The 25,689-nt window shown below is 38.3% G+C and overlaps 1 protein-coding gene and 1 long non-coding RNA gene across 2 annotated transcripts; both read right to left on the bottom strand.

Annotated features, from left to right (window-relative positions):
* Nucleotides 1–316: 316 nt before the first annotated feature.
* LOC103517491 lies at nt 317–11,769 on the bottom strand. The gene is made up of 10 exons (XM_026829576.1): nt 11,605–11,769; nt 11,011–11,128; nt 10,420–10,619; nt 9,702–9,881; nt 8,974–9,108; nt 8,778–8,848; nt 2,861–2,986; nt 2,532–2,677; nt 1,646–1,968; nt 317–1,356 (listed from the first exon to the last, which is right to left on the bottom strand). The coding sequence occupies exons 2-10, from the start codon at nt 11,108–11,110 to the stop codon at nt 637–639; spliced, it is 2,001 nt and encodes a 666-aa protein (XP_026685377.1). The 5' UTR covers nt 11,111–11,128; nt 11,605–11,769; the 3' UTR covers nt 317–636.
* A 6,622-nt stretch (nt 11,770–18,391) lies between these two features.
* LOC113470848 lies at nt 18,392–24,770 on the bottom strand. The gene is made up of 2 exons (XR_003393753.1): nt 24,543–24,770; nt 18,392–18,439 (listed from the first exon to the last, which is right to left on the bottom strand). It is a non-coding gene; the product is annotated as an uncharacterized LOC113470848 (long non-coding RNA).
* Nucleotides 24,771–25,689: the final 919 nt, after the last annotated feature.

Raw genomic sequence — 25,689 nt, 5'->3', positions numbered from 1 at the left:
TATTTTCTCTTGTGTGTCACTTATATTGGAAGGGGTCTTTTTCATCTAAAAATACACGTATTAATTTTCATCATAAATAATCAAGGCTAAAACAATTTATACGTTACTATTAAGCACCAATTTCAACAAGAAAAAAAAAAAACAATAGATCTGGGAGGGGGTACCTAACATGAATTAAAAAGAAACCCTTCAGAGTACAAGTTAGTGCAAACGTATATTATTTTGTTTTCACCGCGAACAAAATTATGAAAATTTTAGTAATTTTTCTGTAAATAAATTTCCGTAGATAATTTTATTATTTTAAAAATACAACTATTGCTTGCTATATTCTCAGTTTTCTCACTTTTTGCTTAATTTTATAGGTACCTAATGTGCGTGAATTTTACTTACACATATTTAGAAGTAGGTTAGGTAAGTAAGTAAAGAAATAATTATTCTATAGAGAAGTGCATAATATTCCTCTTACCAGAAACGACGCCTTAGGCGTTATTTTGTCAGACGTGGATAATAAACAGGGTTTAAAATACTGGGAAATTTCAACAAACTTCGTCTAAACGCGTTAGGCGTTCCTTTGTCAGGGTGGATAAAAAATGGGAGTTTAAAATACTGGTAAATTTCAATAACCGCCGTCCAGGTTCAAATATAAGTGGCAGAGTTATCCAGACTTTCTTCACAGGCCTCACACTGGATGGCTTCCTTCTCATTGACCAGGGTACACTTGGGACACTGCCGTCCTCCACTCTCCAGAGGTTTAATCTCCATGGCACTATTCCTACTCTTGCTGCATATCTCACATATCTCCTTCTTCCCCTTGTTACTATAAGTACAGAACTCGCAGATCCAAGAGCCACTTGTTCCATTGCTCGCTTCACTTGATTTAGAACTCGACTTCCTATTAATATTCTCAGGGGTCAGATTAACCCTTAGGCCTGCATACTGGTGACCTGTTGCCTCTTCAACTCTTGCCCGGGAGTCAACTTCACTCTCATACTGCATGTCAGGGCTAATTGAAACTGACTTCCTCATGTCTTTCACTTTCTCCATCATATCTCTCTCTCTCCGCCTGAATTCTCTCTCCCGCTCCCGTTCTGACTCTCTCCTATGTCTCTCCAGTGTTTTACCTTCCCTAGGATACTCCCTGTCTCTATGATATCTCTCATCTTTGGTCCTATACTTGACACTATCTCCTACGTCAATATCATCTACATGTAACGGTGCCGTGGCGGGAACCATTTCTTCCAGCCTCAGACTTTTCAATCCCTCATGTATGCGGCCTATATCTCTGCTGCTGTGACTAACATCTCTGTTGCTATGACTAATATCTCTGTTCCCGTAACTTATATCTCTGTTGCTGTGTATCTCTCTCTCTCCGCCTGAATTCTCTCTCCCGCTCCCGTTCTGACTCTCTCCTATGTCTCTCCAGTGTTTTACCTTCCCTAGGATAGTCCCTGTCTCTATGATATCTCTCATCTTTGGTCCTATACTTGACACTATCTCCTACATCAATATCATCTACATGTAACGGTGCCGTGGCGGGAACCATTTCTTCCAGCCTCAGACTTTTCAATCCCTCATGTATGCGACCTATATCTCTGCTGCTGTGACTAACATCTCTGTTGCTATGACTAATATCTCTGTTCCCGTAACTTATATCTCTGTTGCTGTGACTCAAATCTCTGTGGCTATGACTCACGTCTCTGTTCCCATAGCTAATAGTGTCTCCATTGCTATTCCCATTGTATCGATCACCACTGTACCTCTCTCCATTACTAGTCGTGCTGTATTTCTTGCTGTTGTTACTGGATGTCGAAGGCCGATCCAGAGTGTCCAAGACGTAAGCCCAGCTCTCCTCACGAGGTTTAGCCATGCCGCTGGTACTTGGTTGTATTTCATCGGATGAAGTGAGAGGGGAACGGGAGTATGAGTCCGGGGTTCGATATACGGGAGGATCCAGGTCGATCAATTTACCTGGAATAGCATAATTGCGTGGGCGTTACTACAAGGTTCACTGAAAGTGACGGAAATCTCAAAGAAAGTACAGGAAAGAAGACTTCAGTGGTTTGGACATGTGGAAAGAAGAGGTGAAGCATATATGTGGGAAAGAGAGTGAGAAGCATGGAAGTGAGCGGGAAGAGAAACAGAGGAAGGCCAAAAATGAGATACATAGATAAAAACAAAGAAGACCTGAGGGAGAAAAACTTGGATTGCAGTCACGACCAGAACCGAGCAGCTTGGAAAACACAACAAGATATGTTGACCCCACTTGAGTGGGGGAAAAAACGAAGTAAAAGAAGAAGAAGATTATGAAGGGAGGACATTACTTTTCTACGATCAGTTGATCAGGAACCAGCCTAGTTAGCTTGGAAAGTCTCTCTGCCTTGTAAGAGCTAGTCTTCCTTCTCTCTTTGCTTTCGGGGCGATAAGACGTTATCAGTTACAGTTCCCTCTATCAAACCTTTGAAAAAAACTCGTATTAGAGAGAGAGAAAGGAAGTAAGAGAGAGAGAGAGAGCAAAGGGAGAGAACACTCACCAGAAGGGACATTGCAAGTGTAATTGACTGGAACGTTATGTCCATAGTGTTGACAGTAGTAGCCATTAATATTGGTAGAGGGCATGTATCCTGTGGGATGCATGGGCATTGAGGAAGCATAACTGGGAACAAACGAGAAAACAGACCTTTAAGGTGGGTTTCACCAACCTTCTTTTTAGCTCCTGTAACAGCGCTGTTAATCTCTCTTTGCTTTCGGGGCGATAAGACGTTATCAGTTACAGTTCCCTCTATCAAACCTTTGAAAAAAACTCGTATTAGAGAGAGAGAAAGGAAGTAAGAGAGAGAGAGAGAGCAAAGGGAGAGAACACTCACCAGAAGGGACATTGCAAGTGTAATTGACTGGAACGTTATGTCCATAGTGTTGACAGTAGTAGCCATTAATATTGGTAGAGGGCATGTATCCTGTGGGATGCATGGGCATTGAGGAAGCATAACTGGGAACAAACGAGAAAACAGACCTTTAAGGTGGGTTTCACCACCAACCTTCTTTTTAGCTCCTAACAGCCCTGTTAATCCTATACAAATCAAATGGAACTTAACAGGTTGTTTGCTTAACAAGCCTTCTAGGAGCTGAAAAAATATTAGTGAAATCCACTGTTAGCCAAGTTGAGCTTTTCAGAAAACAGTCACGGAAAGCTTTTCAAAAACAATACTTTCATTACTAGTATAGCTCCGCTATACTGTAGTAATAGAAAGTAATAAAAAGGAAATATTCTTGAAAAAAAAAAAATCCTCATTACCTTGTATGGGTTTTGTATCCATACTCGTATTGCTAATAGAAAGTAATAATGGTTCTTGTAAAACAAAGACTGGTAGGCATGTTTAAAAGATTAAAGGCAGAAAAATGTCATTCAATAATAATACTCGCACCCCCTTGATCATAGGACTTCTCACAAAAAGTAGGACCTCCCCTCAACGACCTTGAAATGTTTCTTTCTCTTTGGCTTCACATATGATTTCTCCTACAAATAAATAGCATTACTCCTTGGTTCTCAAAATCTTGATACAGAAAGCGTTTAAAGGTAAGAAAACGGAAGGATTTTCACCAATTTTCCCTGTATTTTTTGCTGTAGTTAGATGAAATAAAGTTTAATATTGCTGCCGTAAGTACTCTTTAACTGCATTTTCCACGGGACATTCGTATATGTTCAAATCTGGACGCTACGAGGTTTGGAAATCTACATCTCGTCGTCTTGTTATTAATGGCGGCTTCCCCCGCATGCTGAAACTCATTAACAATACAAGTTCTCCGTCTCAGAAAGTTTTCTATCATTTTCTTACCTAAATGTGGTCGGAAATAGATTATATCACGTCCTAAAAATGCGACAGACTCGTTGGCAAATTTCTCCACGTCAAAGGCTATGACTTGTGCCTAATTTCGTGTGTAAACATAGGATACATTGGAACCAGGAAAAGCTCTGTTTTGGTTAAAGGTTGTGATTCATTGTTCAACATCTTGCATCTTGTGTCTGATGACTGCCATGGGGAAATTACAAGGAAGTCTCAGAAATATTTCACATTCCTTGTATTGAACTGGTGTGGATTTAAACTTGTATTTGCTCGGATATTTTTTTTACGGTCTCATTTTGAGTTAACCTAAATAGGTTTTTAGGATTGTCTATTTGCTCTGAGTTGAACAAGTTGTGTGCTGTTCATCTGTACCATTCAGGTACCTACGTACTATAAGAAATTTCATGATAATAAGCCTAGTCATACATGACCATACAGTAATCTCTGACTGGTAACCACTGGGTACTTAATTGCCAATTCAATTTTTTTAGTGTAGGTATGTACATAAGTAAAAATTGTTAAGTCAGATTTGACCTATTTGTTTAACATTACTGTTAGTCATGTTCTCAGAAATGGAATCAATGAATAGATCAGTTGCACTTGCTTGGGTAATGTTTCAAAGTCATAGAGCAGGAAAAATAAGGAAGAACAGAATTTTTCTTTTTCTTCTACGACTTCTAGATACCGAGATAAATCGATTTAAAAATACCGGTAAATTGTGAAGTTTGATGTCACGGTATACGCTCCTGTAGGCAATGACGTCATAATCCATGACTCCTGCTTCGTTTGTGCACAAGTGTTTCTGTGTATTTTGATGTGAAATCTGACGTCACAACTCTTTGAACTTTTTCATGAGAACAGCAATTAAAAATTGAATTTTTGACCTCTTAAAGTTACTTTTTCAGAGTTTTGACCTCAGATTCGGATTTTTCACAACTTTTTATGTAGGAATCAACTTTTATTAATAATATTTTCCCAACTGCAACACCTCCATTATGGAGGTTCCTATGTAAACAATTTTACTACAGTTACCACTGAGCCAGTGGAGAAATTGCTTGTATTATAAATGATTCAAGTCATAAAGTTCTTTAGATTCTTGTTCTCTTCCTCACATGCTAAGTAGGTACCCAAAATCCCCCCTTCCAACATGTACCTCAAGAGGGTATGCTTATGACTTTTTTTAAAAAATCCGCCCCGGGCGGGAATCGAACCCGCGGCCTAGCGCTTACAAGGCAGACGCACTACCAACTAAGCTAACTAGGCTGGCAAACATCTATTTTGAATCCACAAAAGGTGTACTTTTCGTTTCAACTACCCAACTCCAACTTTGAATATTTCTATCTTTAGGACAGATTGTTGGTTAGGGGCAAACATCTTTAAAAGTTGGGCTTATAGGAGCCAGCCTAGTTAGCTTGGTTGGTAGCGCGTTTGCCTTGTAAGCGCTAGGCCGCGGGTTCGATTCCCGCCTGGGGCGGATTTTATTCTGAACGGATGATGTTCGTTCTCGGCTTTACTGGCTTTCTCCTATCCTGTTTTTCTTCTCTATTCGATTTCCGGACGATAAGACCTGAGCAGTTACAGTTCCCTCTATGAAACCTCTTTAAAAAAAAAGCTATGAATCCTTACTGTTGTGTTTGAATATTCCAGGAGGCAGACCGTACCGCAGCCGTGAGAACAAAGAGAACGAACGTTCCGGAGGTCCGGACGAGTACTCGTCAGGGCCGGGTGGTGACAGGCCACGCCGTGGGGGCCCCGGGGGGCCTCGCATGAGCAACGGCCCGTCTCGCTTCGGAGCCAGGGGCGGTCGCGGTGGCGGGAGAGGGGGCGCTGGGCCCCGCACCTACAGTAGTCGACAGGACAGGGATGGATTCCCCAAGTCCATCGACACATGGAATAACCCGGGCAGTGAGGAACAGGTCGCGCCTGGTAAGTATTTAGGTTAAAACTTATGTGTAGTTGATATCGAAAAAAAAAACTTGAAACTCCGTGTCGTGTTTATAGGCCGGGGGCGCTTCGAACATTGAAAAAGCGAAAATCTTCAAAATATAACGCTTGATTTGGCCATTTGTGCTGGTTGGTGAAGTATTTGGTCCTATATTTTGAAGATTTTCGCTTTTTCAATTGGCTAAATGAGTATTTATGACTGTATAGAAAGAACTTGATCATCTAATGCTCTGTGCATCGGCAAAAAGACTAATTAAATCTAAATTCAAGATCAAACACAACAAAAGACTGCGTAACGAGGGACAAGGAAAAAAGTGGCAGCAATTACTTAACACCCATGACATCATCCCTAATCTACCAAGAAAGGCCGCTGTTGCTCATTTTCGACTGCTCACTGGGCATGACTGTTTGGCTGAACATCTCCACCGCTTTGGTCTAAGAAGTTCTTTTTTTGGGGGGAGAACAACCCCCCCCGGGTCCGGGCCCGTTTTTTTTTTTTTTTTTTTTTTTTCAGAGCCGGAGCTGCCGTAGGCCGGGGCCTCAAAAATATACACCATCATGTCGAAGCTGGAGCCGGAGCTGAATTCATGAAAACCGACCTTCAACTCCTACTTGGGGAAAAAAACTGCTTAAAAAAAAATGAATATTTTGTTCACGACGCGCGACAACGGACGGTGGGCGCCAAATCAAACAGCAACCAGTGTCACGAATTTTTGTGACACCACGGGGAATCGAACGTAAAAATCTTGGGCAGAGCTGGAGGCGTAGCCAGATTTTTGATTGCCAGCTTCAGGAGCCGGATGAGCTACCAAACCAAATTAACTGTCGCAGACGGAGGTGACCTCTTTTGCCCGAGCTCCGCAGCCCTAGGGTTAGGGTTGCAGTGTTTAAGTTCAATTTGTAACTTAGTGGCGGGAGTTTCATTTTTTGTCCCCCGACAAGTTACCTGTCTACTGAAATTAACATCATACATAAAATACTCGTACAGCAGCAACCAGGTATTCTAGGTCTCTAGGTGAGCTAGAGTGGGGCCGAGAAAAGATATTAAAATTATTTTTATGGCCAGCAGGTCCCCGTGATCCATCCGGATAATAACCACGTGAAATGTTGCTTAACTTCAGTTGTCCATAAGGTATAGTAGGTAGGTACCTAGGAGGGACGCAACTCGGATGATAAATTTTAGAAATGGGACGCAACTCGGATCCCCCCTGAGAAACATGTACATAATGCTTGTATATATCGAACTTTCCGTGTGATATGTAAGGTAAATGTGTGCTTTACCTCATTTTTATCACAGAATGTTTACCGCACACGAGCATTATGTACGTGTTTCTCAGAAGAAAATAGTGACAATACAAACAGCAAGGCACACAAGAATGATACCGGCAAAGCTCTAAAGAACAACACTGCAGGGGGAAAGCAGGTAAGCAGAATTACAGAATGGAATGAAAACAAGATAATTATTGTAATTTTATTGATAGTTCTTTTTTTATAGGTTTGATAGAAAGAACTGAAACTGTTAAGGTCTTATCATCCCGAAGTCGAAGAGAGAAGAAAGTACATAGTTCTAGCTCAGGTAGCTCAGGGACGCAACTCGGATGATAAATTTTAGAAATGGGACGCAACTCGGATCCCCCCTGAGAAACATGTACATAATGCTTGTATATATCGGACTTTCCGTGTGATATGTAAGGTAAATGTGTGCTTTACCTCATTTTTATCACAGAATGTCTACCGCACACGAGCATTATGTACGTGTTTCTCAGAAGAAAATGGCTCGTATCTCCGTGAAAAATTGACATAATGGGACAGTGGTGAAAACCATTTTTCTCTATGATTAACCGAAAAAAAGTTCTGACCGGTTTATTAAGGGGAGGTTGTGTATTTTAAAGAAAAAACAAAATGGTGAATATCTCGGAAACTAAGCGAGATACGAAAAAAAGTTATAAAATCTTTTTTATTGGAAATGACCTCAGAAATCTACCCTAGGCTTTTGGTAACGTTTTTCGTGTTCACCCTGTATACGCTCTTACCCTCTCAGGCGCAAGTCAAACCAGCCGCGGTGCCCACAGCCGAGCAGCTTCGCTTGGCCCGGCTCATCAAGCCAGGGGACTCGACAGAAGATCCGGAGCTCTCGGTGAAGATTTGCTTGGTGATGGAAGCATCTAGTAAGTCGGAGGAGGCGGTGTGTGCGGCCCTGGCTGAAAATGACGAGGATGTAGACCGGGCTGTGGAGGCGCTCCTTGAGTCGGATGACTTTGAGTTCACGTCGGTGAAGAAGAAGAAGGCTGAGATGAGCTCGGACGAGGTGAGATAGGATATTGTTTCTACAGTTTTGCATTGGAGTGGTAACTTAACCAAGGTGTTGGGCTTTTTTTCTAACCCTCAGTTTTCTCACTTTTTGCTTAATTTTATAGGTACCTAATGTGCGTGAATTTTACTTACACATATTTAGAAGTAGGTTAGTAGAAAGTAATAATGGTTCTTGTAAAACAAAGACTGGTAGGCATGTTTAAAAGATTAAAGGCAGAAAAATGTCATTCAATAATAATAATAAGTGGGCCACACTTTCAGTTTAAACTTAGTTGAACCAATAGAGCAGTTGCACTTACATGGGTGAAGTTTCTAAATCAAACAGCAGACAAAATGAGGAACAAGGGAATTTTTATTTTTCCTCTACGACTTCTAGATACGGAGATAAATCGATTTAAAAAATACCGGTAAATCTTAAACTCTGACGTCACGGCATACGCTCCCGTACACGATGACTGTCTACAACAGTTTAAACTTAGTTGAACCAATAGAGCAGTTGCACTTACATGGGTGAAGTTTCTAAATCAAACAGCAGACAAAATGAGGAACAAGGTAATTTTTATTTTTCCTCTACGACTTCTAGATACGGAGATAAATCGATTTAAATCTTAAACTCTGACGCCACGGCATACGCTCCCGTACACGATGACGTCACATCAACTGTATACATCTACATACCCATTGCAAGGGGCAGGGATAGGATAGTTGGAGCAGGCTGCTCCGTAGCTATTAGATCTACAGTGACGTATCTGATAGAACTTGCTGATTAGTTTCTTGGCAATCATTTCAGGCGTGCCTGTATACATTTCGCGAGCTTCTACGATGTCCTTCCAAGTGACGTTGTTCAATTCTTTGCAGATCTACAGTGACGTATCTGATAGAACTTGCTGATTAGTTTCTTGGCAATCATTTCAGGCGTGCCTGTATACATTTCGCGAGCTTCTACAATGTCCTTCCAAGTGACGTTGTTCAATTCTTTGCATACATCCTCGTGAATAATTCGAAGAACCTGGAAAAGAGAACATAAGGTTGTGACAAAGAGAACATAAGGTTGTGAAAAAAAGAACATAAGGTTGTGGTTAAACAGGCCTAGGCTAGGCTATGAAGAGAGAAAAAAAAAGGATTAACTTAGTCAGCCATGGATAGCATGTTGAAAACAACAGTCTCCAATTATTCAATAAAGAAGAGAACATAAGGTTGTGACAAAGAGAACATAAGGTTGTGAAAAAAAGAACATAAGGTTGTGGTTAAACAGGCCTAGGCTAGGCTATAAAGAGAGAAAAAAAAAGGATTAACTTAGTCAGCCATGGATAGCATGTTGAAAACAACAGTCTCCAATTATTCAATAAAATTAAGCAGTGTTCATGGTTGGTATCCAGATGGATGACAATCACATGTTGCTGGTCTTTCCCTGCCCCACTCCAGCTGACCGTGACCGTAGTCTCACCTACCACCGAATGGAGGGTGAAACCCTTGTCACAAAAAAACATTATCTGAATGGCTGGCTTTCTCCTATCCCATCCTCCTTCTCTCTTCAATTTCGGGACGCTAGGACCTTAGCACTTACACTCTTTTAGGATAACAAAAGTAAAAAGTTCTAACCTGACACTCCACCATAGCCAAGAGTGCATCTAGGGCGACCACTCTCACTTTGTCCGCATCAATAGCTTCTAGTAATTCTAACTGTCCTGGTTGAGTCTCTCTATAGCCCATCAGTTCCAAAATCGCCTGTCCACCCAACAGAACAGGCTCAATCTTGTGCTTGTAGAAGCCAGAGTAAAGCTAGAAAGAAATTAAAGGGAATAACATAAAATAAAGAACAATCAGAGATTACTTCCTGAAAAGTGTCAAATCACAAATAAGTATCTGTAATTTTCCATCATAAAAAAGACCCTTAGCCAGCCTAGTTAGCTTAGTTGGCCACCTTATAAATGCTAGGCCACCAGTTTGATTCCCATCCTTGAAGAGATAATGTTTGTTCTCTGTACAGCTGGATTTCTTTTATCCTGTCTTTCTTCTCTCTTGAATGAAAACAAACCTTAGCAGTTGAAGTTCTCTCTGTCAAACCTCTTAATAAAACATAAAAAAAGACCCTGCTGGAAATGAACCCAGTGCTTTTTTATCTTGAAGAGATAATGTTTGTTCTCTGTACAGCTGGATTTCTTTTATCCTGTCTTTCTTCTCTCTTGAATGAAAACAAACCTGAGCAGTTAAAGTTCCCTCTGTCAAACCTCTTAATAAAACATTAAAAAAGACCCTGCTGGAAATGAACCCAGTGCTTAAGTAAGTTTCTCAAAGTCAAAGATTTTCATGTTTATACCTTTATAATGGTGAACTCTTTCCTCCATGGCTGGTAAAGTAAGTTGCTGGCATATTTAGACATGGCCATCCAGGCATTGGCAAGCTTAAATGGGCTGAAATCTGGGTTAGCTAGAACACTATGCTTGTGAACTTGTGTGGTTTCCATGAAATGAAACTTGCAATTGTGAGGCACTATACTAAGAAATTCCTGGATCAATGCTAAAACAGAAAGTAGAAAAAAATCTGTAAGGTACAAAACATCAAGTACATCTCAGGGAGGGAATTCAAAATGTGAAAATAACATTTTGAAATTCATAATTTTTATCTGTACCATATCTATGGATAAACATTTAACATGTAATATTGTTTATATCCATCTCTCAGACAAGTTCTGTGAAGTCTTAAATCCCTAAAAAGGAAAAAAAAGTGCACCCAAAATTCCAAGCATAAGTAGACACAAGTCACATCTAAAAAAAGCTATAGGACACATGTCTTCAAAATCATTTAAAAATACCAAAATCCCTCCAGAACCTAATCTTTTACTGGGGTAAGATGACTTATTTTGTAAGTTTAGAAATGAAAGTACCAATATCCCAAAAGAATAAATTACCTCCGAGTTCATGTTCATATTCCAGTTTTTCTTGGCTATCATCCAGTTCAATGTATCGGGAGTGAATTTCATTAATTCTCAACCACAAATCTTCATCCATGTTGATAGAGTAGTGAAACTAAAAGGAAGACAGTTTAGAAAGTTTATATTAATGATTTTGAGATAGGTTGTTATTGTAGTAGTGAATCTGCACCATGAGAGGTTGATGGTCTCTAGCCAAGATTACTTGGCCTGTCCCAAAACTGCAGTCAACCATTTCCTTTGAAGCATGATAAACCCTTTGTAACCTCCAGCATGAACAAAGTATAAAAAACCCACAATCTACATTTTAGAGCCAGACAAAGGAAATTTTACACTTCCATTGACAATGATCAAGTCTGGGTTTAGTCTGTTTTTTTTACAGATGATTATTTAGTTACAATGCTTTTTATTTTTTTTACAATGGACATGGGGATGTGTAAAATCTCCCTATTAGTCCATTATCTCTATGAAGTGATTCGTTAGGTGGAATTTCAGCCAAAAAAGTTCCCCTGTGTATTTTTGCTCTCGGTCTAAAAATAGTCAGAGATATTTTGAAGTATAATAAATACATACCTGCGTCAAGAGATTTTCATAATTTAAGAGCAAATCCTATGCTATACACTTCGTCTTTAGAGCTTTATTAAGTCCCTTTTCCTTATCGGGGTAACATATTTCTGGGCACTTGAACATTAGGCAGGCCAGGGTAGCTCTTTACATTTTTTATCAAAAATCAAAATTTGGCGCTTTACCAATCGTTAACACTTTTTCACAATGATGCTGCGCTCTCGCGGCAAAAATGTCAACTACTATGCTTGTGAACTTGTGTGGTTTCCATGAAATGAAACTTGCAATTGTGAGGCACTATACTAAGAAATTCCTGGATCAATGCTAAACAGAAAGTAGAAAAAAATCTGTAAGGTACAAAAAATCAAGTAAATCTCAGGGAGGGAATCCAAAATGTGATTTTTTTTTTTTTTTTTTTTTTTTTTTTTTTTTTTTTTTTTTTTTTTTTTGTTATCAGCAGGTAAAGAGTGGGGGTCTTGTAAACATATTAATTTTATTTTTACTTCCATATACCTACCTGCTTTGTTATTACTGTCAGTCAAGACTTATGAAAAGTTCATCAATGTATTCAGATTGTTCTAAGCAAAGGCTCTGTATGTTTACCTTGGAATGCAGCTAATATGTAAGGAGTGCTATTCATGACTGAAGTACCTACTACTGTTGCCTCAAGGTTATGAAACTAATTTTAGATTTCTGGAAATACTGGGAAAGCAGCTGTAAAATTAAGAAGTGGGGGATTTTGTATTTACTAACAAGTACTCTTACTAAGTACCTAGGTACTATTTTATAAAGAAAGTTACACTGGATTGAAATGAACAGAGAATTCAACTTACTGATAAATAGGTAGATAGGTACCATGTGTTAAGCTTGCTTTCTTTATTAAGTAGGTACTCATAACTATACATAAGTCTACTTTACAATATGTAATTAAATTAAACACACATGAAGTTGTATACACATTGATATGTGAAAGACTTCTTTAGAGGACTCAAATATTTTAACCAACAACATTGAAAAATGGTGGACTTTGGATCAGGAGGTTGATGGTTCAAGTCAAAGTCAAGTCATTTAGCAAAATGCATTGATTGGGGATAGTGCTCACTGTTCACATTTACCAATTTTAATTATTATGTATTATTGTTATTTATTCATGTACAAAGAAAAGATATGTCTGTGATAATGACAATCCAAGATAATCCAAGGAAGTACTGTAGCTAGGTAACCAAGTAATCTTAAAAAAAAAAAAAAAAAAAACAAAAAAAACCAAAGAAAGTATTGAAGTAGGGAACCAAATAAATTTAAAAAAAAAAAAAAAAAAAAAAAAAAACTGATGGGTAAATAATATTAAAAAGTAAAAAATGTATGATGTCTACAAACAGCAGGTGTATGGCTCTCTCTAAACAGTGCACCTATGTGTCTGTCCCCCTATGATTTCAGTGTACATATACTCCTGTATATAGACATCCACATACAATTGCAAACAAAATGAGTACTTCTACTCGGGCCGCCAATCGAGGTGGCACAAAAAGTTCCAAACAGACCTCCAGCGAAAATCACAAGAACACATCTGACACCGTCAGCAAATCCAACACAGGTGACAATACAAACAGCAAGGCACACAAGAATGATACCGGCAAAGCTCTAAAGAACAACACTGCAGGGGGAAAGCAGGTAAGCAGAATGGAATGAAAACAAGATAATTATTGTAATTTTATGGGTAGTTCTTTTTTTATAGGTTTGGTAGAAAGAACTGAAACTGCTAAGGTCTTATCATCCCGAAGTCGAAGAGAGAAGAAAGTACATAGTTCATAATAATGTTTAACAAGATAAAGGATGGATGTCATGTAGGTAATATGGCCTACTAGGACCGTCTTTATGGCCCTTGAGTACACAGATTGTGTCTCTTATCTCTTATCGCTCATCTGATGGACATAAAACGGGATGGGCATGCTACGACACAGACCACACGAGTCTAATGCTCTAATGTTACCTAATGTAGCAGTTGTTTTATTGGTACGAAATAAAAACGACAATGCAACTCTCACTCTATCTCTTTCTCTCACTCGAAAAAAACATAGCATTAGAATGCTAGGAATTTCCTTGATCGGTTCTGAACATTTACATCCATTAATATGCATCCGTAGGTTTAATATGCATCTGTAAATTCTTCAAACAGAAGAACACAAGAGGCCAAGAAATACGTGAGAGTACAGTGTCACGGGGTTTTATGAAGCCTAAGGGCCCTGAGGTGATAATAAAACTGCACATTTGGCACTGATCAAACGTTACAAGAGAAACTTATAAGAGTTCACAGTACCTCTATGATGCAATCTTACGCTCTTACAGACGTATACGGAAAGATGTACCTGAGATACAATCTATTAAAAGTGAATTATGAATAACTGATAACACAAATTGAATGCGACGTGTAAAATGAGTTTCTCTGCATGTTGGAAACCATATGACTTTCGTCGATGATTTTTTTTCTTTCATATTTTTTTAATGCTATGTCTAGCTGGGGGACGTTAAACAGGGAGTGTACCAGCCTGAATTTCCCTTGCTAGAGGAATAACAAAGGTTGAGTACGAAGGGCATCCACTCGTAAAATTTGTAGCCAAAACCAAATGTCAGCCCGAAGCAATCACTCTAGTTAGGGCTGATTGAGAGGCTGAAGAAAAACGGCTACCAAGTCTGTACACGAGAAAAGGCGAAGAAAAAGAAGAATTTCTTAATGCTCAAGTGATGACGTAAAATTGGCCACAAATATTGCTTCTGTTAGCTTTTCCACTCAGTCTGGGTGAGGTGAGGTTAAAGTGAGGAGGAGGCAGCTTGTCGTCAACTGGAGGGTAAAATATATGTAAACCCTCGTCACTAGAGTTCTTAGTTAATCAGTCACATTAATCCCCTTTTCTCTACGCTCGGAAGTAAAGTCCACTCCCTCTAGACTGCGAGGGTAAAGGGGTCAGTAAAGTCCACTCTACTCCTCTCTTTAGACTACGGTAAGGGGACTTTTTCGTCTCATGCTAACAGTATAAATGATAGTCCGTTCTAGAAATGAATTAATGACGTAGGATTGTCTGGAATTTTGGAGAAATTCTCTAGCACATTCCAGGTGCTTCCTCACTCCCTCGGGGGGCTATAAATTGAGAATAGGTACCCACCAGTTAGTTAGTCTTGTGTAAGCGATAGTAAGCGATAAGTCCGCGTTAGTCTGTTTGTGCGATTAGAAAGCGATAAGTCAGTCTTGTGTAAGCGATAGTAAGCGATAAGTTAGTCTTGTGTAAGCGATAGTTTGTGCGATAAACCCGTGTTGGTCAGCGATATAGTAAGCGATTAGTACGGTGTTAGTCAGGAGTTTTCCAGTGCGATATCTTAAGTGTTTAGTACCGTGATAAGTGACATTAAAGTACCTAAGTGAAAGTTAGTGATAACCGTGATAGATAAGCGATCGTACTTGTGATAAGAGATTGTACTTTGTAATAGCGATTATACCTAGTGACTGTGTACTCTTTTTGTGTAACAATTTAATGAATCACAAATTCACAACAATGGAAAGCAAACAAAATTTTACTTTGTACAAAAGTACCTAAGTTTGAACCAAAATCTGCGGGGGGACAAAAAACAAATTGTAGACATACGAGTAAAATCAATATTTCTAGGTATAATATCATTACTAAGTGCCAGGCCGTGCCTTCTTAAATATTATTTTTGCTCTCACTAGGCTGAGTGCACCCGGTGTTTACAGCACAGAAAAAATAAAAGAACTTCAATTTGCTAGGAATCGAACCCAGTCGGCCGCGGAGGTTGCTAGGTGTCGATAGTACCTATTATTGACTGAACAATGGGGGTAAATTTCAAGTTCCATCTAGACTATCTTTCTGAATTTCAACTAAACTAAATACATAGAGAACATGATTTAGCACAAGAACAAAATACGCGTATCATGAGCTTGATTTAGTTTTTTAAATAGAGTAATTATGAACAATATGTACCTACATACTCGTACTTTTTCTCAGATTAGAAGTTGTTTCTTGGAACGAGAGCAACTAATTTGGAATTTAGAAATAAATTCCGACAATAATTATGCTGATTCTACTTTGTACTTTCTTTTTCCTCATTGGAGTAATATACGAAATATAGGTAATACGTAGGTACATCAGATACACAATTACACATACAGTATAGAGAAGCATTATTAATTCAACCAAATTGAAAGCCCAATGTTTACGAAGACGAGTGCATACGTGGAAAAATAGGTATGTAGCCTAACAGTCTAACCAAATGATAATGAGTACAATATTGTTTATTTGATGTAACGATGAGAACAGATTCCTCATTCAGAGATAGGGATATGATATTTGGCACAGACACCGGATTTGGTATGATGCGGTGTGGTACAAAACAATACCATTGGAAATAGACACAATGCACAGTAGTGGAATATGGTACAATGATATGTAGGTATAATGGTATAGAACATTAATTATGAACAATATGTACCTACATACTCGTACTTTTTCTCAGATTAGAAGTTGTTTCTTGGAACGAGAGCAACTAATTTGGAATTTAAAAATAAATTCCGACAATAATTATGCTGATTCTACTTTGTACTTTCTTTTTCCTCATTGGAGTAATATACGAAATATAGGTAATACGTAGGTACATCAGATACACAATTACACATACAGTATAGAGAAGCATTATTAATTCAACCAAATTGAAAGCCCAATGTTTACGAAGACGAGTGCATACGTGGAAAAATAGGTATGTAGCCTAACAGTCTAACCAAATGATAATGAGTACAATATTGTTTATTTGATGTAACGATGAGAACAGATTCCTCATTCAGAGATAGGGATATGATATTTGGCACAGACACCGGATTTGGTATGATGCGGTGTGGTACAAAACAATACCATTGGAAATAGACACAATGCACAGTAGTGGAATATGGTACAATGATATGTAGGTATAATGGTATAGAACATCAGAATGTCTGGGATATAATGAATTCAAGCTGGTCGAATTATTGAAAATGAAAAGCTACGAAAATCAGGCTCGATTTCGAGGAGTAAGAATTTCAAATCAAAAATATATATATATTAAAAAGCATAATTAAATACTTGTCAAAAATGTTCTTCTCCTTAATAGATTATACCTAGAACAATTTTTAATTATGATTCGACTTGGATTCAAACCCCCAAAGTCCACCGCGTTAACTGAGGTTGGTTGGGTGTTAAGGATTCTACATTGCAACGCGGTCAAACTTTCTTGACTTGGCGGGGCGGAGCGCTACCGCGCTCCTTAATTCCCATTTCGCAAAATTTCGATGTCTGTTCATATGGTTATGCAATGTTCTAAAAGGTTTTTCTGGTTGACTTTGAGTCTGGAGGTTGGTGGTTCGAGTCCAAGTCAAGTCATAAAATTGAGCGTAGTATATTGAGGGGGAACGACGTTTGTGACAAGTATTTATGCTTAAAAAGAGAGATAGAAAGCCAAGAAGATAGAATGAAATTTAAGTACCATTCGTCTTTTTCCCCCACTTCCCAAACAGATATTCATTTTGAACATAACACCTACACTTACGTACAAAAACCTACATAGGTACATCTATGCTATGTAATAAGTACGACTTAATTATGTTGAACTTGACACTTGCATTTAAAGGTCCGGGAGGAAAGGAGAGAGAATATATCAGAGGAAAAAGAGGAGAAAGAAGAATAGAGAGAAGCAGAGGGTGGAAGAGGGAGAGAGAGGGAAAGGGAAGGAGGAGAGGCGGAGAGAGAAGAAAAAGAGAGATAGAAAGCCAAGAAGATAGAATGAGATTTAAGTACCATTCGTCTTTTTCCCCCACTTCCCAAACAGATATTCATTTTCAACTTAACACCTACACTTACGTAAGTACAAACCTACATAGGTACATCTATGTAATAATGTTGAACGTGACACTTGCATTTAAAGGTACAGCTTAATACTATTAACTAGACACTTACATCTATACTGGTCCACATCAACATCTTCAATGTCACGGTCGATGTCCACCCTGGCTTGCTGAACCGCAGCCACTTTCTGTTGCGTGGAACAGTTTGGTCCGAAACATTCCGTGGAATAGAACGTCAATACTATCACATCCACCAGAAACCAAACCAACGAGGTGATAAGAATTATCTTGCACGTGTGAAACCGGACCTTGGTACGGAACATGATCGAGAAAAGGGGAACCTAGGAGATGGTGAGGGCTAGGGAAAATTTACGGGAAGGGTGATTTTAGAGTTCGCGCGTGATACTATCACATCCACCAGAAACCAAACCAACGAGGTGATAAGAATTATCTTGCACGTGTGAAACCGGACCTTGGTACGGAACATGATGGAGAAAAGGGGAACCTAGGAGATGGTGAGGGCTAGGAAAAAATTACGGGAAGGGTGATTTTAGAGTTCGCGCGTGGTGACGAAAAGTGGAGGAAGCGAAGTGCTGAATAGGTCGTGAGGATATGATATTTGGCACAGACACCGGATTTGGTATGATGCGGTGTGGTACAAAACAATACCATTGGAAATAGACACAATGCACAGTACCTAGCGGAATATGGTACAGTTCGCGCGTGGTGACGAAAAGTGGAGGAAGCGAAGTGCTGAATAGGTCGTGGGTGAGACGGGCTGTGGCGTGTATAATGCTACCACTATGACGATGATGCATTTTCTGTGAACAAAAAAGGGGGAACAAACAATTAATACAAATACATAGGTATTTGACTGTTCATTGCGTACTGGACTACTGGTAGGTCGTGGGTGAGACGGGCTGTGGCGTGTATAATGCTACCACTACGACGATGATGCATTTTCTGTGAACAAAAAAGGGGGAACAAACAATTAATACAAATACATAGGTATTTAACTGTTCATTGCGTACTGGACTACTGGAACAACACGATAAACTAAAAGGAAGGAATGTTCAATTGTGTTAACCATATTTGCTGGTCACAAATATCGTTCTCGAATTACCTATAACCTACACGTAGATATAAATTTTATGACTTGACTTGGACCAAAAAACCTCCAGAGCTAAAGTCCAACGCGTTAACCACTGGACCACTGAGGTTGGTCAACACCTACATTGATAGTAATATTTGACTTGCATCCTAAATCTATTCCATTCTATTCTATTCGCAGATATATGTACGATAGAGAGGAGAAGGAAACAACATACATATTTACATATGTAGTATGTAGGTATGTTATGTACCTACACTAATAGTAATATTTGACTATTTCCATCCTAAATCCTACGCTAATATATTTGACTTGCATCCTAACATACATATTTACATATGTAGTATGTAGGTATGTTATGTACCTACACTAATAGTAATATTTGACTATTTCCATCCTAAATCCTACGCTTATATATAGTAATATTTGACTTGCATCCTATGATGCATTTTCTGTGAACAAAAAAGGGGGAACAAACAATTAATACAAATACATAGGTATTTAACTGTTCATTGCGTACTGGACTACTGAAACAACACGATAAACTAAAAGGAAGGAATTTTCAATTGTGTTAACCATATTTGCTTGTCACAAATATCGTTCTCCAATTACCTATAACCTACATCTAGATATAAATTTTATGACTTGACGTGGACCAAAAAACCTCCAGAGCTTAAGTCCAACGCGTTAACCTTCTGTGAACAAAAAAGGGGGAACAAACAATTAATACAAATACATAGGTATTTAACTGTTCATTGCGTACTGGAACAACACGATAAACCAAAAGGAAGGAATTTTCAATTGTGTTACTTAACCATAATATCGATCTCCAATTATAACCTACACCTTGATATAAATTTTATGACTTGACTTGGACCAAAAAACCTCCAGAGCTAAAGTCTAACGCGTTTAAGAATTTCAAATTAAAAAAAAAAAAAATATTAAAAAGCATAATTAAATACTTGTCAAAAATGTTCTTCTCCTTAATACATTATACCTCAAGCCCCAAAGTCCACCGCGTTAACATCACTGAGGGTGGTTGGGTGGTAAGGATTCTGCATTGCAATTCCCATTTCGCAAAATTTCGATGTCTATTCATAGGATTATGCAATGTTCTTTAAAAGGTTTTTCTGGTTGACTTTGAGTCTGGAGGTTGGTGGTTCGAGTCCAAGTCAAGTCATAAAATTGAGCGTAGTATATTGAGCGGGGAACGACATTTGTGACAAGTATTTATGCTCAACATAATTAAAATTCCTTTTTTTATGGAATGTGGGTCACAGGACTGCTTCATTATTACCTCCGGCCCTGAGTTGCAGTTCACAAAGCATGCGATTATTAGGATGAGCTCACTGTACCGTGGCCAAGTTCTGATCAGAGATAAAACTCTCAATTTAGGATTCACTGATAATAACTGATAACACAAATTGAATGCGACGTGTAAAATAAGTTTCTCTGCATGTTGGAAACCATTATGACTTTCGTCGATGATTTTTTCTTTCATAATTCTTTAATGCCATGTCTAGCTGGCGATGATTTTTTTTCTTTCATATTTTTTTAATGCTATGTCTAGCTGGGGGACGTTAAACAGGGAGTGTACCAGCCTGAATTTCCCTTGCTAGAGGAATAACAAAGGTTGAGTACGAAGGGCATCCACTCGTAAAATTTACAGCCAAAATCAAATGTCAGCCCGAAGCAATCACTCTAGTTAGGGCTGATTGAGAGGCTGAAGAAAAACGCCTACCAAGTCTGTACACGAGAAAAGGAGAAGAAAAAGAAGAATTTCTTAATGCTCAAGTGATGACGTAAAATTGGCCACAGATATTGCTTCTGTTAGCTTCTGTCAATTTGTTCCCCTTTTTTGTTAGCTTTCTTTTTCTTATGTGCAATTTTTTACAGTTTACACTGATGATGCCAGCAATGGCGAAACATGTCTGTTTGAATAAACAATAAAAAACCCCTCCCCCAACTGTGAAGAGTATAAGTTATTGTGTTCTTCTTTTCAAGATGAATCTTCACAAAGTTACGTCAGAATCTATCAATCTGTTAGCTTTTCCCAGCCCTACTCAGTTTGGGTGAGGTTAAAGTGAGGAGGAGGCAGCTTGTCGTCAACTGGAGGGTAAAATAAACCCTCGTCACTAGAGTTCTTAGTTAATCAGTCACATTAAATCTCCTTTTCTCTACGCTCGGAAGTAAAGTCCACTCTGTTTAGACTGCGAGGGTAAAGGGGTCAGTAAAGTCCACTCTACTCTTCTCTTCTCTTTAGACTACGGTAAGGGGACTTTTTCGTCTCATGCTAGCAGTATAAATGAGGTACATTCTATAAATGTTATACCTAATTCATCGCCATCTCTATAGCTCTCGACAATGAAGATTGTATACTACATACATATTTACATATGTAGTATGTAGGTATGTTATGTACCTACACTAATAGTAATATTTGACTATTTCCATCCTAAATCCTATGCTAATATATTTGACTTGCATCCTAAATCTATTCCATTCTATTCTATTCGCAGATATATGTATGTACGAGTTTCCGCCACGCATGATAGAGAGGAGAAGGAAACAACCCATTAGGTATTGTTTTGATTAGGAAACTGATATGTACCAATCTCTCGCACTACACACAGGTTCTGGTCAACTGAGGCTGGATTTGGTGTAACACATTGCTATAAAATAGAAAAGTACCTAAATAGATCCATAGGTAGTTCTGTATCGTAAATAGGTAATGTACTAAGTTCTAAAAATAGGCACTAAAAAAGTAGGCAAAAAATTGCATATTGAAACCATATGCAATTATAACTGCTAAGGTCTTATCGTCCCGAAAGCGCAGAGAGAAGGAAGACAGGATAGGACAAAGCCAGCCGTTACGAGAAGGAACCTTATCTGTTCAGGATAAAATCTGCCCCGGGCGGGAATCGAACCCGCGACCTAGCATTTACAAGCCAGACGTGCTATCTTCCAAGCTAACTAGACTGGGTTCAAGTTTTGTGACCCTGTGTCCCCAGTTAATAGAGACTAGTAAGGGGTCCTCTTTGTATCTAACCGCCCCGGGCGGGAATCGAACCCGCGACCTAGCATTTACAAGCCAGACGTGCTATCTTCCAAGCTAACTAGACTGGGTTCAAGTTTTGTACCCCTGTGTCCCCAGTTAATAGAGACTAGTAAGGTGGCCTCTTTGTATCTAACAGGTTCTGGTCAACTGAGGCTGGATTTGGTGTAACACATTGCTATAAAATAGAAAAGTACCTAAATAGATCCATAGCTAGTTCTGTATCTTAAATAGGTAATGTACTAAGTTCTAAAAATAGGCGCTAAAAAAGTAGGCAAAAATTGCATATTGAAACCACATGCAATTATAACTGCTAAGGTCTTATCGTCCCGAAAGAGCAGAGAGAAGGAAGACAGGATAAGGTTCTGGTCAACTGAGGCTGGATTTGGTGTAACACATTGCTATAAAATAGAAAAGTACCTAAATAGATCCATAGCTAGTTCTGTATGTTAAGTAGGTAATGTACTAAGTGCTAAAAATAGGCGCTAAAAAAGTAGGCAAAAAATTGCATATTGAAACCTCTTTGTATCTAACTTTATAGTTATAAATAAACGAATTCGCGAGTGTTTTTACTAGCCCTAATCTTTTACGAACCCGATCACGCCCACGTATACGTAACAATATTGAGCGGGGAACGACATTTGTGACAAGTATTTATGCTTAACATAATTAAAATTCCTTTTTTTTAAAAACTTCAACAAGGTTAAGTAAAGTTAAATTTCCATTGTTAAGGTCATACCTTTTACTGGTCTTCCATGTAAGTATTAAATCAATAAAAATACCTAGGTACATGAGTATGTATATTACACATTTGCAATAATAAGTACACAACCAACCTCAGTGGTGTAGTGGTTAGCGCAGGATTCACTGATAATAACTGATAACACAAATTGAATGCGACGTGTAAAATGAGTTTCTCTGCATGTTGGAAACCATATGACTTTCGTCGATGATTTTTTCTTTCATAATTTTTTAATGCTATGTCTAGCTGGGGGACGTTAAACAGGGAGTATACCAGCCTGAATTTCCCTTGCTAGAGGAATAACAAAGGTTGAGTACGAAGGGCATCCACTCGTAAAATTTGTAGCCAAAACCAAATGTCAGCCCGAAGCAATCACTCTAGTTAGGGCTGATTGAGAGGCTGAAGAAAAACGCCTACCAAGTCTGTACACGAGAAAAGGCGAAGAAAAAGAAGAATTTCTTAATGCTCAAGTGATGGCGTAAAATTGGCCACAAATATTGCTTCTGTTTAGCTTTTCCCAGCCCTACTCAGTCTGGGTGAGGTGAGGTTAAAGTGAGGAGGAGGCAGCTTGTTGTCAACTGGAGGGTAAAATAAACCCTCGTCACTAGAGTTCTTAGTTAATCAGTCACATCAATCCCCTTTTCTCTACGCTCGGAAGTAAAGTCCACTCTCTTTAACCTTCTTCCCCAACTTCAACCTTTTTTTTTTTTTTTTCTTCCTTTTTTTACTTTTTTCTTCTTTTTTTTTTTTCATTTTCTTTTTCCTCCCAAACTTTTTCTTCAAGTGTTAATAAGTACCTAAGCAAACTTACTTTGCAAATTAGATCTAGCCAAACCACTACCTGCTTGCACTATACAAAGTAGCTAGGTAGTCCTGAGGTTTGAGGTTTTTAGTGATGCAATCAAGCTGTCAAGTGGAACTTTAACAAGTTTTACTATAGGTAGGTAAGTGGTACTCCTGAGGTTTGAGGTTTTTAGTGATGCAATCAAGCTGTCAAGTGGAACTTTAACAAGTTTTACTATAGGTAGGTAAGTGGGTACCTACCTAGGTAGGTACCTATTTTAATACTAACCCTTTAGCTGACAAACTGTTTTATTTCCCCTGAGCTTGAATTACTTGGTTTCATGAGCTTCACAAAAATTCTTATCTGGGTGTAAAGTGTTCAGTTGTTCATTTGAAAAATATTAAATTATTTTCATATGCAAACAGTGTGAAGGTGTCAGTGAGAAAGTACCTACTATGTATTGTACCTTTATAAGTTCCAATTACATAGATATGTAAGTATTTACTTAAGTGGCTCATTACCTGTTGATCTGGCAATGAAATGTCACACAACACAAACCTAAGTACATAGTAAATTGATATCAACACTACTTTAACAAGGAAAACATTTTCTCATTAAAAATTTGAGAAAGAAGTGGGTTGGTAATTCAAAGTGGGTACCCACAACATGGAGAAGGGAAAAGGCTTACACCTTATTCAGGTACTAAATTATTAAACCTTTATTGTTTCATTCAATTAGCAAATTTGGGATTTAACTACTTAAATGATTTATAAATTATTTAAAACTTTCTAGCATCTACTAAATGACTTAAAACTTTCTGCATGTGCCAGACCTACTTGCTCCAAATTTTTGGAGTGTGGCCTACAGTAAAGGAGAAAAATTGAGCTCAAGGGGGGGTGTGGGCCCCCTCCCCCCTAAGAACTGCCCTGATTAGATTAATAGCTTTCATACTTAAACAGGAATCATAGAACACAGATTCATCTGACAAAACTGCCCTCAAGTTGACTTTATGGTTATCTACTAGGTATGGACATTTTTTGTTCAACTATACTGGCAAAGATGCCTGTCTTTCAACATGATACTGTAGAAGTAGGGGCTTATGATGGGCTGTATGGTTAGACCTGGGGGTTTATCCTTACAGTATATTATGTTTATCCTTACAGATCCTAAACATGTACTTTGAGCTACCTACATCTAATCTGAATTGAGATCTTGCATGACAAGTGTCCAGGTTTCTCCAGATAAGATATGTAGTACCTGGTGTTCAATGAGTTCCAATTCATAGCAAGGATCTGCTGGATTCCAATTTCCTGGTTTATAGGTTACAGAAGATGTTAAGATTAGAGTTAAAGACCAAACCAATCCCAAACTTACCTAACATGTATCTTTCAAAGCTTCCAAACAAATCATTATCCTAGGATAGCTATTTACTGCAAATAACTTCTGTAAAAACTGAACCACTTAGAAATTCATCTTGACAAGACAAACAGGCAGACTCTGGTTAAAATTAGCTTCTCCCACAAGAAAGATTTTAAGAAATTTGCTTCAGGTGATAAAAAATTATGAAGAAAATTCAAAAAGATGAAAATTCTTTATCAAAAATTTCAAAGCTTCCAAACAAATCATTATCCTAGGATAGCTATTTACTGCAAATAACTTCTGTAAAAACTGAACCACTTAGAAATTCATCCTGACTTTGACAAACAGGCAGACTCTGGTTAAAATTAGCTTCTCTCACAAGAAAGATTTTAAGAAATTTGCTTCAGGTGATAAAAAATTATGAAGAAAATTCAAAAAGATCAAAATTCTTTATCAAAATCTTGAACATTCAACACTTCTGAACACATCACCAAATCTGACCACTTGTACACAGTGTTGTCGTACTCATTACGAGGGAAATTTTCAGCGAAAGAGGGAAAATCCCTTCAAAACATCATCAAAATTTCCCTTTACGAAAATCACAGAGGTTGAAGTGGTGTGGAAGGAATATGTAAGCATAGATATTGAAAATCAAAATAAAAGTATTCAGAAGGAAGAACCAGAAGATGATTTGGAGGATGATATTACGAGGGAAATTTTCAGCGAAAGAGGGAAAATCCCTTCAAAACATCATCAAAATTTCCCTTTACGAAAATCACAGAGGTTGAAGTAGTGTGGATAACGAAAGTAAAGTAAGTTAAGTGAGGCCAATTTCCCCAGGCGCTTATAAAAATTTCGCATACTGCGTAACGTGTTGCGTGTATATCACCTGTGCATTACGGCATAGCCGAATAGCTGCTAGGGATGTAAATGAGTTGCAAATATATCGATAAATCGATATATCGATATATCGGCCCCTCAAATATATCGATATCGATATATCGGGAGAAATATATCGATATATCGCCGATATATCGATATATTTAACAATTTTTCTTGTTTTGGGGGTTTAATAATGGTGCTTATTACGGGTCTAAACTCTAAAGTCAATGTACATTTTCTCAAGGTTGTATTATAATTAGGATTTCTTGCAGCATTGGCC

This window comes from Diaphorina citri, unplaced genomic scaffold, assembly GCF_000475195.1.
Source record: "Diaphorina citri unplaced genomic scaffold, Diaci psyllid genome assembly version 1.1 scaffold1867, whole genome shotgun sequence".
NCBI lineage: Eukaryota > Metazoa > Arthropoda > Insecta > Hemiptera > Psyllidae > Diaphorina > Diaphorina citri.
Note: the sequence above shows the minus strand (reverse complement) of the source record. Positions and strands in the feature narration are given on the sequence as shown.